The 15,696-nt window shown below is 45.1% G+C and overlaps 1 protein-coding gene across 1 annotated transcript in view; it reads left to right on the top strand.

Moving 5' to 3' along the window:
* The first annotated feature begins 9,233 nt into the window (after positions 1–9,233).
* The window catches only part of RDH13 (retinol dehydrogenase 13 (all-trans/9-cis)), a 20,069-nt gene continuing 13,606 nt past the window's right edge, over positions 9,234–15,696 (top strand). The window contains exons 1-3 of the mRNA XM_006901877.1: positions 9,234–9,298; positions 10,551–10,669; positions 13,125–13,280. Coding sequence (XP_006901939.1) covers positions 9,234–9,298; positions 10,551–10,669; positions 13,125–13,280 — 340 coding nt within the window. The remainder of the gene's footprint in view (positions 9,299–10,550; positions 10,670–13,124; positions 13,281–15,696) is intronic.

The raw sequence follows: 15,696 nt of genomic DNA, 5'->3' as shown, positions 1-15,696 counted from the left end.
GTCCTACCCTGTGCCATCCTCGTCATCTCAGATGTGCTCCAGCCCTTTGTTTTTCCACGCAACCATTCATACCCATCATATTTCGTGACATTGGTTACGACCCTCGAGATAACAGCACTTGCCCCACTCCCTCCCTGTGTTTCTTGTTTCCATCCACCCTTCTTTCGTACCCTTTCCAGCCTTCTGAGTTTTATCTGTGAGTCAATGCTGCCTCTTTTTATGCCCTGGGTTGTTTGTTCCGCGAGGTACACACACCCCGGGTTATCGATCACGTCACCTTAGAGGCCTGTCCATTGTATACACCTGAAAGTTGCCAGTGGATAAGGAAGATGAGGAAGAGTCGACGCCTTTGAATTTTGGTGTCGAGGAAGAGTACTGAATATCCCGTGGACTGACAAAAGGACAAAGCAATCTGAAAGGTGGAAGGTCAGAGGAAGAGAGGAAGACCTTCAACCAGAGGGACTGACGCCGTGACTGAGATGGGGAGGGGGGCACAGGACCGGGCAGGGCTCAGACCTCGCAGCCTCGTTGCGAGTCACGCACAGGTGACAAGTCCGCACAGAACAACATTCATTTTTGTGGCTAATGGAGACGGGACGTATTCACCCCTGAGCCACGCTTTCACCGGAAGTTGTTAACAGATTTCCTTCCTCATCTGTCAGGAAGGCTCAGCACCCACAAAGCAATTAACCACCACAACAACAGTCTTGTGTCAAAGCAGAGAACCGTGCTCCAGGTGGAAGAGGGGGCCTCGTGGCGGATTTGTCAAAACGTGCTCACCAGCTCTTCCTTCTGTGACACCTCTGGGGGAACTTGAACGTCCAGTCTTTTGATTTAGCATGTGATTGTATTGTTTTTATTGCTTTTAAATTGTGTTTGGGTGAAAGTTTACAAAGCAAAGGACTTTTCCATTCAACAATTTACATATACTCTCTTCCTCCTCGTAAAAGTCTTTGTAGCCAAGCCTTTGTCTAGCAGTCAGTGGGTTAACTCTCGGAACTCCCTAGAGACCCTGTTGAGCAATAGATCAAAAATGTCAGCAGTTCAAATGCACCAGCTGTTCAAAGGGAGAAAGACAGTCTCTCATTACTTTGAGATTTACAGCAGCAAAATCCCAATGGAGGGCTGCCAAGAGTCCACATGGGCTAGGGTAGTGCATTTGATTGTTACCTTTTGAAAATACAATTTGGAGAGAGAGAAAAGGAGAAGAAGAGCGAGAGCGAGAGAGAAGAGGAGGAGGAGGAGGAGGAGGAGGAGGAGGAAGAGGAGAGAGAGAGACAGACTACTGACAACTTCAGTCTTTTCTCCATTTATCAGAATGCTGCCTGTTGGTGAGAGGAGAGAGACTACTGTCTTTTCTCCATTTATCATGATGTTACCTATTGGTGAAAATTCTTTGTTTTCTCGATGTTGACCTGTGACTCATATTGAAGGCTGTCGTCTTCGGCAACAACTTCGTTTTACGTGGATCCATATCAACGCTCACAGGAGCAGCGGTCAAAAATCAGAAGGTGAGGGGAGCTCTGGTGGCCTAGTGGCAAGACGCTGCACTGCAGAGGTACACAGTTCAAATCCACCAGATGCTCTGCTGGAGAAGGAGGAGGCAACCTCCTCCTGTACCAGTCAGATCTGATTTGACGGTACACGTAAAAATAATACAATAAAAAAAAATAAAAAGAAAATAAAAATTTAAAAAAATCAGAAGGTGTGTTGCACTCCTGCTGTCTGCTGTTGTGTACCCTCAAGTCAGAACCGACCCCCAGCTGACCCTCCAGCGGGTTTTCAGAGGCAGCTAATCACACAGAAGGAGACTGCCCGTCCTTCTCCCACAGAACAGCTGGTGGATTTGAACCACGTGCCTTCAGGTTTGCAGCGCAGCTTCTTGCCACTAGGCTACCAGGGCTCTATTCCAAGGATCTCTTTATAGTGCTAATGAGCAAGGATGTCAGTTTAAGGACTAAGGTGCGTCTGCTCGAAGCAATGTTCTTTTCAGTTGCTTCCTACCTATCTGAAAGCTGGAGAATAAATGAGGATGACAGAGGAATTGATACCTTTGAATTATGGTGCTGGGGAAGAGTGTTGGGTAACACCACTGAGCATCAAAAGAACAAATGCATCTGTGCTTGGCGCAGGGGACGCTCCTTAGAGGTAAGAATGGTGAAACATCATCTCGTGTACTTCAAGCCTGTTGTCAGGAGAAGCCAGTCCTTGGGAAACGACATCAAGAGGATCAGAAGAAGAGAGGAAGCTCTAACAAGAAGGACTGGAGAGCATTATGCTGAGTGAACTTACTCAGTTCCACAAGGATTAATATTGTCTAAAATTGTTATTGTAGAATGAGTGTAAAGATTCAGGAGGGATGGGAGAGGCTGGAAGTGGAGGGGTGTGGATGCGCAGGGCGAAGGGGGGTATTAATCATGAGGTTGTACTATTTGATGGGGGCAGGGTGAGGAAAATTGAAAGAATTTGGATTTTTTTTGGTTCCCCCCAATTGCCTGAGATTATTATAACCTTGCTCCATGGGTGGTGTGGAGCAAGGCCTCAAACTGTTTCAACACTGCTCTTTCAATCACTGTAGTAGTTTGTTGTTTTTTTGTTTTGTTTTGTTTTTTCTTTTAAATGAGAAAGAACTGAGGGGGAGGGGTGGGCAGGGAGGAGAATGCGCAACAATGAATGAATGGGGGAAATTAAATGCAAAGAATATGCTGTAAAAATACATATGTTGCATTAAAATCATTAATAAAAATATAAAAAAAGAATTTGTTCTTAAAAACAATGTACTTGAAAATAACTATGAGATATCATCTCACTCCAGTACGAATAGCAAAATTTAACAGAACAGCAAACATTCGCAAAATTTAAAAGAACAGCAAGCATCAAATGCTGGCAAGGTTGTGGAGAAACTGGAATCCTTATTGACTGTTGGTGGGAGTGCAAAATGGTACAACCACTATGGAAGGTGGTATGGTGCTTTCTCAAAAATTTGGAAATAGAGATACCATTTGACCCAGCAATTCCACTAGTGGGATATACCCTACAGAGACCATAACCTGCATCCAAGCAGATATATGCGCGCCCATGTTTATCACAGCTTTGTTCACAATAGCAAGGAGTTGGAAACAACCCAAGTGCCCATCAACAAATGAATGGATAGAGAAGCTGTGTTATATTCACATAATGGAATACTATGCTGCATTGAAAAACAGGGAACTCGTGCAATATTATTCAAAATGGGTGACCCTGGAAGACATTATGCTGAGTGAAATATCTCGGTCACAAAAGATAAATAGTGCATAGTGCCACTATTATAAAATGGGACTGACATCAGGGCTGGGGGGAGACTGAGAAAGATGGGATAAATTAAGTATACTACATTGAAACAGATGAGGGAGAGAACTATCTAAAAGCAATATATGATTAGGTATTATTGTAATGACATGAGTCCAGAACGAAGGCTGTTTAGTGGAGTGGACTTGGGGGGAGGGATTGCATAGCAATTAAAGAATTTTTCTTTTACTTTTCAAAAAGAAGTGTGACCTGTCAGGGAGAGGTGAGCAGGGAGAAGAGTGCAACAATGAATGAATGGAAATCCAAGGTCTCTGTAAATGTTCATTAAAATTAATTAAAAAAAGGAAGAAGAAACAACCCCCCACCCCAATGTATTCGTATGTTGTAAATAAACTAGTAGAAAAAAAAAATTTAACATTTAGGTTGTGCCACCAGAGACGTGAGGTTCTGTTCTGTTCTGTTTTGTTCTGCATCACAGTTCACTGGGAGGTACGAGGTTCACAGCCCCTTAAAGGAACAGCCTTTCAGGCTGTGGGAACAGGCACAGCAAAGGCCTGGAGAAAAGCTTGTGCAGGAGAGGTTGTGGGAGGAGGAAGGAGCCCCGAGTTTGGCTGGAGTGTGAGGCTGGTGGAGAGGAAGCTGTCAGAGGAGAGAATGGGAGCAGAGCTCAAACAGGCTGAGGGTGTCCACCCAGACCTGCGGGTGCCCCGGAGCCTTCGGAAATACGTTCGTTTGTTTGTTTAACTTCTCACTGTACTTTGAGTGACAGTTTATAGGCCAACTTGGCTTTCCAAATTATTAGGAAATAATTTACAAAATCATTGGCACCTGTGTCCTGTGTAGTTGAATGTTAACTCTTAAGACTATTGAGCTCTGGTGGTCTTGTGGTTAGGATCAGTGCGGACAACTCAAAGGCACATGGTTTGAATCCACCAGCTGCTTCAAGGGAGAAAGATGGGCATCTCCTCCCGTGGACATGGAGACCCTGAAATCCCCGTGGAGGGCCAGCTATGAGTAGCTTCTAGACGCCACAGGACACAACAGGATGACTGTTACTTCTTACCTCAAATATTTCTTGACTCCCTGCACTGTGCTAGAGGCCATCCATGCTGGGCCACGGGCATGTGGGGGTCCCTGGCTCACAGGCTCAGCTGACCCCTGTCAAGGTGCCACAGAAGAAATGCCTGGTGATTTTCTGGATGGTCACAGCCTGAAAAACGGAAAATCCTGTGGAGGGCGGGTCCCCTCTGATGGGGCCACATGAGTGAGCAGTGACCTGAGGGAGACTTTATTGTTTAAATCTGGAAAACCACGATGTAGATGAGAGAAGAGGGGCCCCTCCCTCAGAAAATGCTCAATTTGAACATATGTTGTTGTTGTTGTTTGGTGCCATCGAGTAGTAGATGACTCATAGTGACCCTATGAACCAAAGGCCTGAACACTGTTTGTACATAGAGTTTCCGGAGGCAAGCCATTTCAGAAGTGGACGCCGCTCTCCTGCTTCCAGGCTTGTTTTATCGGGAAGCTCCAGCCAACACTGTCCACCATGGGTACCTATTACCATGATAATTTGAACATATAGACATTGATATTTCTATAGATAGATATGGATATGGATATATGGGTATAGATATATATGGATATAGATACATATGAATATGGAGATATATGGGTATGGAGATATATGGATATAGATATAGATGGATATGGAGATATATACATATATATATATATACACACACACACACATGGATCTATCTATCTATATGGGTGTGGATAGATATGGATATGATATATATGGAGATATATGCATATATATGGATATGGAGATATATATGTATATGTATATATATGGATATAGATCTATATGGTTATGGAAATATATACATATACATATACATATTCACACACATATATATACAAACACACACACACACACACACACACACAATAATTTGTTTTTGTTGTTGATTGCTGTTAAGTTGAGCACGACTCAGCAACTCTATGGACAAAGGACTTGAAGTCTTTCTATAACTATCGTCATTTCTTAAATTTCATGGTTTCCAGAGGCATGTTGTTTAGGAAGCGGATGCCACCTCTGCTTCTAATGTATCTATATCTAGATAGATAGAGATAAATAGATACATAGATATACGCATGATTAGATATAGATAAAATATAGATGTAGATATTTATATCTGTCTATCTACAGATGGATAGATATTGACAGGTGTGTTTTTGTTGTGGTGGTGGTGGTTTGCCATTGAGTCAGAACTGACCCATAAGTGACCGTCCAGCAGGTCATCAGAGGCAGTAAGCCACATGGGAGAGGGGCCCTCATCTTTCTCAACCTTCTCCCATACAGCAGCGGCTGGATTCAAACCCGTGTCATTGGGTTGACAGCACAACTCCTTACCATTAAGCCACCAGAGCGCCTACCTACACTTAAAGAGTGAAAGGAGGTGGAGAGAGACAGAGAGAGAAAAGAGAGGGAAGGAGAGAGGAGAGGAAGAGAGAGGTGAAGAATGATGAGAAAGAGAAAGGATCTAAAGAGAAGTGGGAGGGAGCGAAAGACGGAGAGAGAGTCTGTGTGAGGAAAACAGCCTGGGGCTCCCCAGCAGCAGTGGGAGGCAGAGGGCACAGGGGGAGGATCTTTCAGCACCTGGGACAGCACCCTGCACTTTGCCGGAACTTATTAATAACATCGATACGGCGGTGGGATGCCTGTCTGATATCCAGAGAGGTATTCTAACAAGCCCAGGTGTGTCTGGGAATCAGGTGGGAGGTCGCAAGAGCAGGCGAATTGCATGGGCTGTTCTCCTTATAATAACATCCACAGCCTATACAGTCTGGCACTGAAGCTAGGTTCTTGTCACGAGCTCCTTCACAGCATCCTGGCAAAAGAAGGTAGCGCTGGTAGTCTGGTGGTAAGGAGATGTGCTGTGAACCCAAAGGCAGGCTGTTCAAATCCGAGGGAGAAAGGTGGACAACCTCCTTTTGCGCCATTTATAGCTTCTGGAAACTCCGGCCCCTGGAAGGTCAGCCCCCTGGAGGGTCAACCCTGACTTGGTGCAGACTGGAAGGCAGTGAATTGGTTGAGATAACTAAGGCAGGGGCGCAAAAGGTTTACACTTGAACTAGAAGTTACCTGGTTGAAGTCCAGTGCCGCTTAAGAGGAAGGGTGCCTTCTGTAAGGATTCCAGGTGAAAAGCGGGGGGGGGGGGGGGGGGAGACGTTTTATCCTGCAGCAATCAAGAATCAACTTGATGGCAGTGGTGTTTGGTTTCACTGTAATTAGTTTTGTGCCTGGGAGGAAGATTTCATTAAGATTCTAGTTCACAGAAAAGGAGATCAATTTGTGGAGGGGGGGAAAGGCTGCATTGCTGGTCAAGAGTGGTGTTGTTGTTATACACACCCATGTTTATCATGACTTTGTTCACAACAACAGGAGTTTGAAACAACCCAACCCAAATGCCCATCAACAAATGAATGGTTAGAGGAGCTGTGGTATATTCACGCAATGGAATACTATGCTGCATTGAAAAACAAGGAACTCATGCAATATTATTCAAAATGGGTGACTCTGGAAAACATGATGCTGAGGGAAATATCTCAGTCACAAAAGGACAAATACTGCATAGTGCCAATGTTGTGAAACAGGACTGATATTGGGGTTGGGGAGGAGACTGAGAAAGAAGGGATAAACTATGTAGACTGCATTGAAACAGATGAGGGAGAGAACTGTTTAGAAGGGATCTATGATTAGGTATTATTGTCATGTTAGGAGTCCAGAATGAAGGCTGCATAGTGGGGTGGACCTAGGGGGAGGGATTGTATAATAATGAAAGAATTTTTCCTTTACTTTTCAAAGAGAAGAGTGTGCTGGTGGGAGGTGGGCAGGGAGAAAAGTGCAACAGTGAATGAATGGAAATCCAAAATCTCTGAAACTTTTCATTAAAATTAATAATAAAAAAAGTGAGGAAAGAGAAAAAAATGTTGTTGTTAGATGCTGTCAGATCAGTTAGAATTCACAGTGACCCTTCCGTATATATCTGTCCTCCCTATTCTTGCTCCAATACTCACAATTGTTGCAGCCACTGTGTTAATCTACCCCTCTGAGGGTCTTCCTCTTTTTTTTTTTTTGGTTAATCGTCTATTTTTCCAATTTCTTCTCTAGGCACTGGGCTCTCGTGAAAACATGCTCAAAGTGTGTGAGATGAAATCTCGCGGTCCTTTCTTCCAAAGGACATTCTGACAACACTTCTTCCAAAACAGATGTATTTGTTATTTTGGCAGAGCACGACATATTCATTATTCTTTGCCAACATCGTAACTGTTGTTGTTAAGTGCCATCAGGTTGTAAATGACTCACAGTGACCCTATGAATAAAAGATCTGAACACTTGTATAACTTTCATCCTTTCTCCAGGTTCATAGAGTTTCTGGAGGCAAGCTATTTCAAAAGTGGATGCCACTCTTTCTTCCAGGCTTGTTTTAATCGGGGAGCTCCACCAAACACTGTCCACCATGGGTAACCATGATCGCATTTGACACATTAGTGTTACACTGTTCAGCATCACAGCAACCACGAGTTACCTCTGTACAGCAAATGGACAGACCAGGGTTATACCACTGAGAAGAATGTTTGACCAAAAACAATTTAAACCAGTACTGATTATTATTCTGAGTGAACTGACTCAGTCCCACAGGGACAAATACTGTATAAAACCATTGTTGTAGAATGAGTATGAGGTCCAAGGGGAGGGATGGGAGGGTGGAAGCAGAGAGGTGAGGTTGGGGTGGTGGTGGTAATCACAGGGTTATACAAGGTGGTGAAGAAAGGGGAATAATCTTTTGTGAAAAATTATGTATTCAAACTTTATAAATATATCATTACTTTTTAAAAAGGATGATTTGAACCTCGTGCCTTTGGAATTCCAGTGCACCTTCTTACCATTAGGCCACCAGAGCTCCCTAGCGGGTATTGTAATTAATGTCAGAAAACAAAATGTGTGTGAATGAATGTTTAAAAAACCCCAATATGTTTGGTAGACTTCCACTCAAACTAGAATTTTAGAAAATGTTATGTATATAAAATACACATATATAATGATATGTGGTGGATGCTATCTGATAATCCCACTGTTTGATAAAATGAACAGTTCATGAGAGGATTAAGGGTGACCATAATACTCCATAATCCATCACAGCCTTAGTTGGATGTCAGGGAAATTCCTTTCAACACATCGGAAATAAAAGAGGAGAAAAGAGTGCGGGGGAGCATGGAATTTAGTATCACCACGAAGACACCATCGCAGGAGATGATGCATCTTTTTGGACCCAGGCCTCTGCACAACTGAGCTCGTTGAACTGAGAAGGGTCAGACTGCACCGAGGTCTCTTTGATCACTGGGCCTCAAATCCTTAAGCTCTTCCACGAACTCTATGAGGCAGGTGCTACCAGTAAATATTTATTTTCAGATGAGAAGATAAGCTCAGAGATCTGAAGAACACATGGAGGTTTGTGGAGAGAGAGAGAAGGAGGGAAGGACGGAAGGAGAGAGAGGGAAAGGAAGAAGGGAGGGAGAGGAGGAAAGAGAAAAAGATGGAGAAAAACTGGAATTGGCAGTGTACGGATTCGAACCCTCAGACTATCAGATATGAACTCGCTTCTCTTTTTAAGGAGCTGTGGGAACCTCCAGCAAGCCCCACCCCTGGGCCACGGCTCCGCCCCCTGCGTGCTTGAAACTACCAATCCCAGCACTCCATGCGCATGACCCGTTGCTCATAGGTTCTCTTCCCTCGAGGCCCGCCCCATGTTCCTGCCTCTTTCGGTTCACTTCCGGAAAGCCCCTGATTGCAGCCCGGCCGGGACAATCACCCACGTGGGTTGTAGAGACCGTGCGTCCAGGGCCCAGCGCGACCCCCGATCGGAGCTGCTGGCCACATGAGCCGCTACCTCGTGCCGCTGTCCGTGCTGGGCACGGTGGCGGGAGGCGCTGTGCTGCTCCGGTGAGTAGGGGGTGCTGTCCGGGCACCTTAGTGACCTCTGGACCTGGGTTTCTGGACGGGAAGGAACTTGGAATCCTCTTGTCCCCCAGAATGTGTGTGGGGGGAAATCAGTCAGGCTCGGGCTCGGAGAGGGCTGGACACCGGTCCCCAAGGTCACCCCGAGGAAGGAGGGTGGCCTGGACTCTTTTTTTAATTTTTATTTTATTATTTTTGTGTGCGTGTACCGTTAAATCAGATCTGACTGGTACAGGAGGAGATTGTCCCTCCTTCCCCAGCAGAGCATCTGGTGGATTCGAACCGTGCGCCTCTGCGATTGTAGTTGCAGCTCCTTACCACTAGGCCACCAGAGCTCCTCTGGCATGGACTCTTGTAAACGATATGGACAGTTCTTTCTGGACTTTCAAATTAAACCAACAAGTGTGAGTCCAGGACTTTGTGTCACATGTTGGCCGAGTTGTTAAAATAATATACAGGATTAAAAATAAATTCACACCTATTTCCATCCAGTCCTGCCATCCAGTCTTAAATTATGGCCACTTGCAGCAAGTTTCCGAGACTGTGAATCATTCTCCTGGGGAGCAGCTGGGGAATGCAGAGTTCTGGCCACCACCAGAGTTCCGTACTATACAGAGTTTGTTGTTGTTGTTGTGTGCTGTGTTTTAGGGTTGACTGACACAGCCACCCTACAACAGATCGAAACCTTGGGAGTCCTGCTCTGGCCTCCTGGTCTCTGCTGGACTTAAGCACAATGCAGCAGTCATTGTGTGCCAAGTACCTCACTGCGGGTCTGCCTTCATCTTCTTCGCTCTCCATCTTTCCAAGCCTGATGGTCTCTTGACAAGGACTGGACCTTCCTGACAGTATGCTCAAAGTATGTGAGACCAAGTCTCACAGTGGTCTTTGCCTCTAAGGAGCCCGCCAGATGTCCACATCTGTTTATTCTTTGGCAGTCTATTGGCAGCATCGGTATGGATGATGAAGAGATTGAGACAGTTAACGACTTTAGTTTTCTTGGCTCCACAGTCAACACTCTTGGTACCAGCAGCCAGGAAATAAAGAGGCAAATTGCATTGGAAAAGTCAGCTGTCAGGGAGCTCTCCAAAGTACTGAAGAGCAATGACGTCAGGCTGGAGACTAAGGTGCACCTGATCCAGGCTGTAGTCTTTCTTCTTAGTCCTGTACCCATCTGAGAGCTGTCCCATGAAATAGAAGAGACTCAGAAAGGATTAAGTGTGTCATGTCTCACCTTTAGGGACTATGTTGGTGGTGGGGTCTGTCCGAGCAAGGCCACCATTCCTGGGAAGACTGTCATTGTGACGGGTGCCAACACCGGTATCGGGAAGCAAACCGCTTTGGAACTGGCCAGAAGAGGTAACGCCTGACTGACCGCCACCTTACTTCTAGAGGGAGAGGGTGCTTACCTAGGAATTGCTACAATCATTAGATTCTTTCCTTTGTGTGTGATCAAAACCAGCTCACGCTCTCTTAAACCAGAAAGAGGCTCCTGTACTTGGAATGGATCAGGGAGGATCTCAGAGAAAGCTTCAGGGTGGTCATAATTTTTAAAATTTTGGTTTTTCTATTGGACTGACCTCGCTCTTTTCTGCTATAGCGAGGGGGACTAGAGTCACAGGCGAGGGGTTACAACCTGGCACGAGGCTGTTGCAGACTTAAGCTGCCCCAGCTTAACAATTTCAGTACAGAGAAAATTGCCCCTTCTCCATCTCCTTGTATATAAACTAACAGCGGAGCGCTCCCATTGGCTCCTTCCCCATCACGTGCCCACAGTCTGGCCCAATCATTGTGCCCTTTCATGTATCCAGTTAATTATAAAGTTACATGCTGTGCTTAAGTCTTCCTGTTGTTTTCTAGTCTATTTATTTATTTATTTTTAATATTCAAAAGCTTTGAGATAAAAATTCACCCAGAACACAGTTTACTCATTTAAGTATGCACCCCAGTGGTTTTTGTTTATGCCAGAGTCTTTTTTATTTTTTTTAATGGTTTTAAAATTTTTTTATTATATTTTTGTGTGTACAGTCCAATCGGATCTGACTGGTACAGGAGGAGATTGTCCCTCCTTCTCCAACAGAGCATCTGGTGGATTCGAACCGCACACATCTGGAATTGCAGTGAAGCTTCTTGCTATGCCAGAGTTTTGTAAACATCACATTTTAGAATCATTTCATCAACCCAAACAGAAAACCACACCCCTTCATTCTCCACACCCAGCCTTAGATAATCACTAATCTTCTTCCTGTTTCTAGAGATTTCATTTCCTCGATTAGTTATGTGCTATGTCACCTTCAGTGACTAAAAGGTCTTTTTGACCTTTTAGTCAATAGTATGTGTGAGTCTATGATGAAAATATATTGATATGGGTATATATAATGTATATCTCTATAAATTATGTATGTTTTCATTTAAAAAGCCTTTTCCTTTTTATTAAAAGCTGTGATGTGAGTAAAATTTTACAAAGCAATGATTTTTCATTCAATCATGGGTACACACATATATACATAGACTGACACAAATATTCCTACGTACACACCTATAAGGAACCTCTGGTGGCCTAGTGGGAAAAGGAGTTGCCCTGCCAACCCAGAGGCAGGCTGTCTGCACTCACCAACTGCTCTGCAGGAGAAAAGTGGGCAGTCTGCAGCCTCTGATGACCCAGTGGACAGTCACCTCTGAGTTGGTTCTTACCTGACGGCATGTAACAGTTCTACCATCTCTCTCTCTCACACATACATGTATTTGGTGTCCATAATTAAAATGTATTTGTTGTTGTTGTTAAGTGCCGTCGAGTCGCTTGCGACTCATAGCGACCCCATGTACAACAGCCCTAAACTCTGCTCTGTGCTGTGCCAGTCGCACTGTCTCTGACACTCCCATCCCAATTATCCCAGTCACTGAATCAGTCCACCTCATAGAGGGTCTTCCCCTCCTGCACTGTCCCTCCACCCTCCCAAGCATGATGTCCTTCTCCAAGGACCGGTCTCTCCTGACAGCATGTCCAAAGTATGTTAGACGAAGCCCCAGAATCCTTGCCTCCAAGGAGCCACCCGGTTTAACCCTTTCCAGGACGAATCTGTTTGTTTTCCTAGCAGTCCATGGTATTCTCAATACTCTTCTCCAGCACCATAGCTCAAAGGCATCAATTCTCCTTCTATCCTCCTTAGTCATTGTCCAACTCTCTGATGCCTAACAAGTGATTGCAAAGGCTGTGTCCTGAATTATGCACACCTTAGTCTCCAGACTGACATCATTGCTCTCCAGTACTCTGGAGCCTAGGCTTTCTCCTCAGGCAAATACTGCTCTTTTGACTTATCTGCTGGGTTAGTCTGAGAACTGAGTGCCTCCTTGTTATTAAGTTTTATTTATTGGCCCCTTGATCCAATCCATCATTTGTCCTCACGACTGCTTCTTCCATGAGTGTTAATGTTACATCCAAGTAAAGTGAAATCTTTTGACAACTTCTGTCTTTTTTCCATTTGTCGTGATTTTTTTTTTTTACGGGTGTAGTTGTGAGGAATTTTGTTTATGGTGCGGTATAATCCACAGTAGGGAATTCTGGTGGCCTAGTGGCAAGAAGCTGTGCTGCAATCCCAAAGGCACAAGGTTCAAGGCCACCAGCTGCTCTGTGGGAGAAGGATGGACAGTCTCCTCCCATGCAATTAACTGACTCTGGAAACCCACTGGAGGGTCAGCTTTGGGTCGGTTCTGACTGTATGGTACACAACAACAACAACCACAACAAGAAATGGGTTATTACAATGATGTTTACCTTTCTTGTGATTCTTTTTCCCCACGCTGCACTCCCCAGGAGGCAACATCATTCTGGCCTGTCGTGACATGGACAAGTGTGAGGCAGCCGCCAAGGAGATCCGAGGGGAGACCCTTAACCACCGCGTCACCGCCCGGCACCTGGATTTATCCTCCCTCAGGTCCATCCGAGAGTTTGCCAAGAGGATCATCGAAGGTAGGAAGGCGGGTGCCGGCTTTGTGGGACCGTGAGGTGGGGGAAACGGGTCCTAGGACCAGGTCTGAGAAGGGGAAAAAAAACCCCTAAGCAACGTCTAGAGCCAAAGTCTGCAGATTACACTCCTGCACCGGTCTAATTACCTGGTCAACTGAAAGCAAAAACAAAACAAAACAGGATAAAGTAATATATTCATCTTTTCTTTTTTTTTTTCCTTTTAAAATTTTTATTATATTATTTTTACGTGTACCGTCAAATCAGATCTGACTGGTACAGGAGGAGATTGCCCCCTCCTTTTCCAGCAGAGCATCTGGTGGATTTGAACCGTGTACCTCTGGGATTGCAGTGCACCGTCTTGCCACTAGGCCACCAGAACTCCCCCTGTAATATATTCATCTTATAAAGCAATTTAGACAACACTCTTGGCATCAGCAGCCAGGAAATGAAAAGACGTTGCGATCTGATAGTCTGCTGCTAGGGAGTCGTGAAGACTCAAGTCCGGGTGTTTGATTAGCCCTTCTGGACTAACTAGTCTCTGAAGCTCTTCACTCTTCTGCCCTCCAGATGGACAGGCAGAAGCTAAGAGTCTCCTGATTGAAGCTCTCACATTTTTACTTGCTTCCTGGGCGTCTGAACGTTGGATAAGGAATAAGACTGAAGAAGAATGGATACCTTTTAATGAACATTTACAGAGATTTCGGATTTCCTTCCATTCATTGTTGCACTATTTTCTCTAACCCCCGCCCAGTTCATTCAAACCTGTCTTGAAGGAAGTATAATCAGAGCTCGCCTCAGGGGCAAAGATGGTGAAACTCTGTCTCATGTACTTTCACATGTTATCGGAAAGGAAAAATACCTCATGCTTGGAGGAGCTCAGGTTCTGTGAGAGAGAGGAAGTCTGTTAACGAGTTGGACTGATGTAATGACAACTTAAGCAGCAGTGGCCTTGACTGTGTGTGTGTGTGGAGGGCCTTGTTAGGGGATGCAGGACATGGCCAGGTTTTGTTCTGTGATTCACGGGGCACCTTTGAGTCATAATCGACTCGATGACACCTAACAACAAAAGAGCTTTGCAGCACAGAGACCAGCGAGAGGGGCCAGGAGCCCCGGGGGGAGAGAGAGAGAGGCTAGCCTTTGTGTACGGCTGAGCAGAGGCTGTCCTAATTGAGACGCTGCGTTCTAAACTCTAACCTCTTTTTTTTGGTGAGAAAAATTTATATTTAGAATTAGCCCGCTGGACTCAGTGTAGATGATCCCAATTTTGTTGGCAACATCCAAAGCATCATAGTCAGGAGCAAGTCGAACATAGGCCTTCTTCTCTCCATCAGGCCTGATCAAAGTGTTGACCTTAGCCACATCAATGTCACAGAGCTTCTTTACAGCTGGTTTAATTTGGTGCTTGTTGACCTTGACATCCACAATGAACACAAGTGTGTTGTTATCTTCTGTCTTCTTCATGGCTGACTCAGTGGTCAGGGGAAATTTGATGATGGCATAGTGGTCAAGCTTGTTTCTCCTGGGAGCGCTCTTCCTGGGGTATCTGGGCTGCCTTCGGAGTCTCAGCGTCTTTGGCCGCAGGAAGGTGGGTGACATGCGGATCTTTTTTTTTTTTGTCTGTGGATGCCCTTCAGGATGCCTTCTTGGCCTTCAATGCCTTTGCTTTGGCTTCAGTTTTGGGAGGGGCAGGGGCTTCCTTCTTCGCTTTAGGCACCACCGTAGAAAAATAAACTCTAACCTGTTAATTCCCTCATACTCCCTGTCCTTGGAAGGATATTGTCCTTGAGTTCTGTGTGGCTGTTGCAACCAGCTATCAAGCCCAGCAGAGAAGCAGAGAGCAAGCAATGGGAGGGGCAGCTGGTGACAGAACTGGGGAAAAGATGGGGAGCGTGGAGGCGGCAGGGCTGACCTCCGCATCCAGCCTTGCTTGGGCTCTTGGTCCAGATTGTCTCTCTCTCTCCGGCTGGTGGGTGAAGTTCCTGGAGGTCAGATGACGCCTCTATACTCAAGGATGATGCCGGTGTTTTCAGCAGTGACGCTGCACTGATGACTCACTCTCTTTGCTTCCAGCCCAGCAGGCTCAGAACTGTCTCGTCACTTTTACAAATCCACTGACCGGATTAAATGTCCCGATAGTGCAAACAGGTGTCGAGAAGGCAGTCTTCCTGCGACACCTGCCCAGAGCTGTCCATCCAGCCACTGCCTTCACATCTTGTGTGTGTGTGTGTGTGTGTGTATATATATGTATATATATTTTTTTTTTGAGAGGTTTTGTGCATTTTTCTTTTCTTTTTTTCCTCCTCTCTAGAACAAGAACAGGCCATTCCTTTATTGACATGCATAAAATACATCACATTTTCTTTTTTTTTTTTTGGTGAGAATATTTTTTTTTAAAAGCTTGGTTTTATTTTATTTTTTT

The sequence above is a fragment of the Elephantulus edwardii genome, unplaced genomic scaffold, assembly GCF_000299155.1.
Source record: "Elephantulus edwardii isolate Elephantulus edwardi_28Jun2011 unplaced genomic scaffold, EleEdw1.0 scaffold00348, whole genome shotgun sequence".
In the NCBI taxonomy this organism is placed as follows: Eukaryota; Metazoa; Chordata; class Mammalia; order Macroscelidea; family Macroscelididae; genus Elephantulus; species Elephantulus edwardii.
The sequence above is the reverse complement of the archived record's forward strand: the minus strand, read 5'-3'. Positions and strand labels throughout refer to the sequence as shown.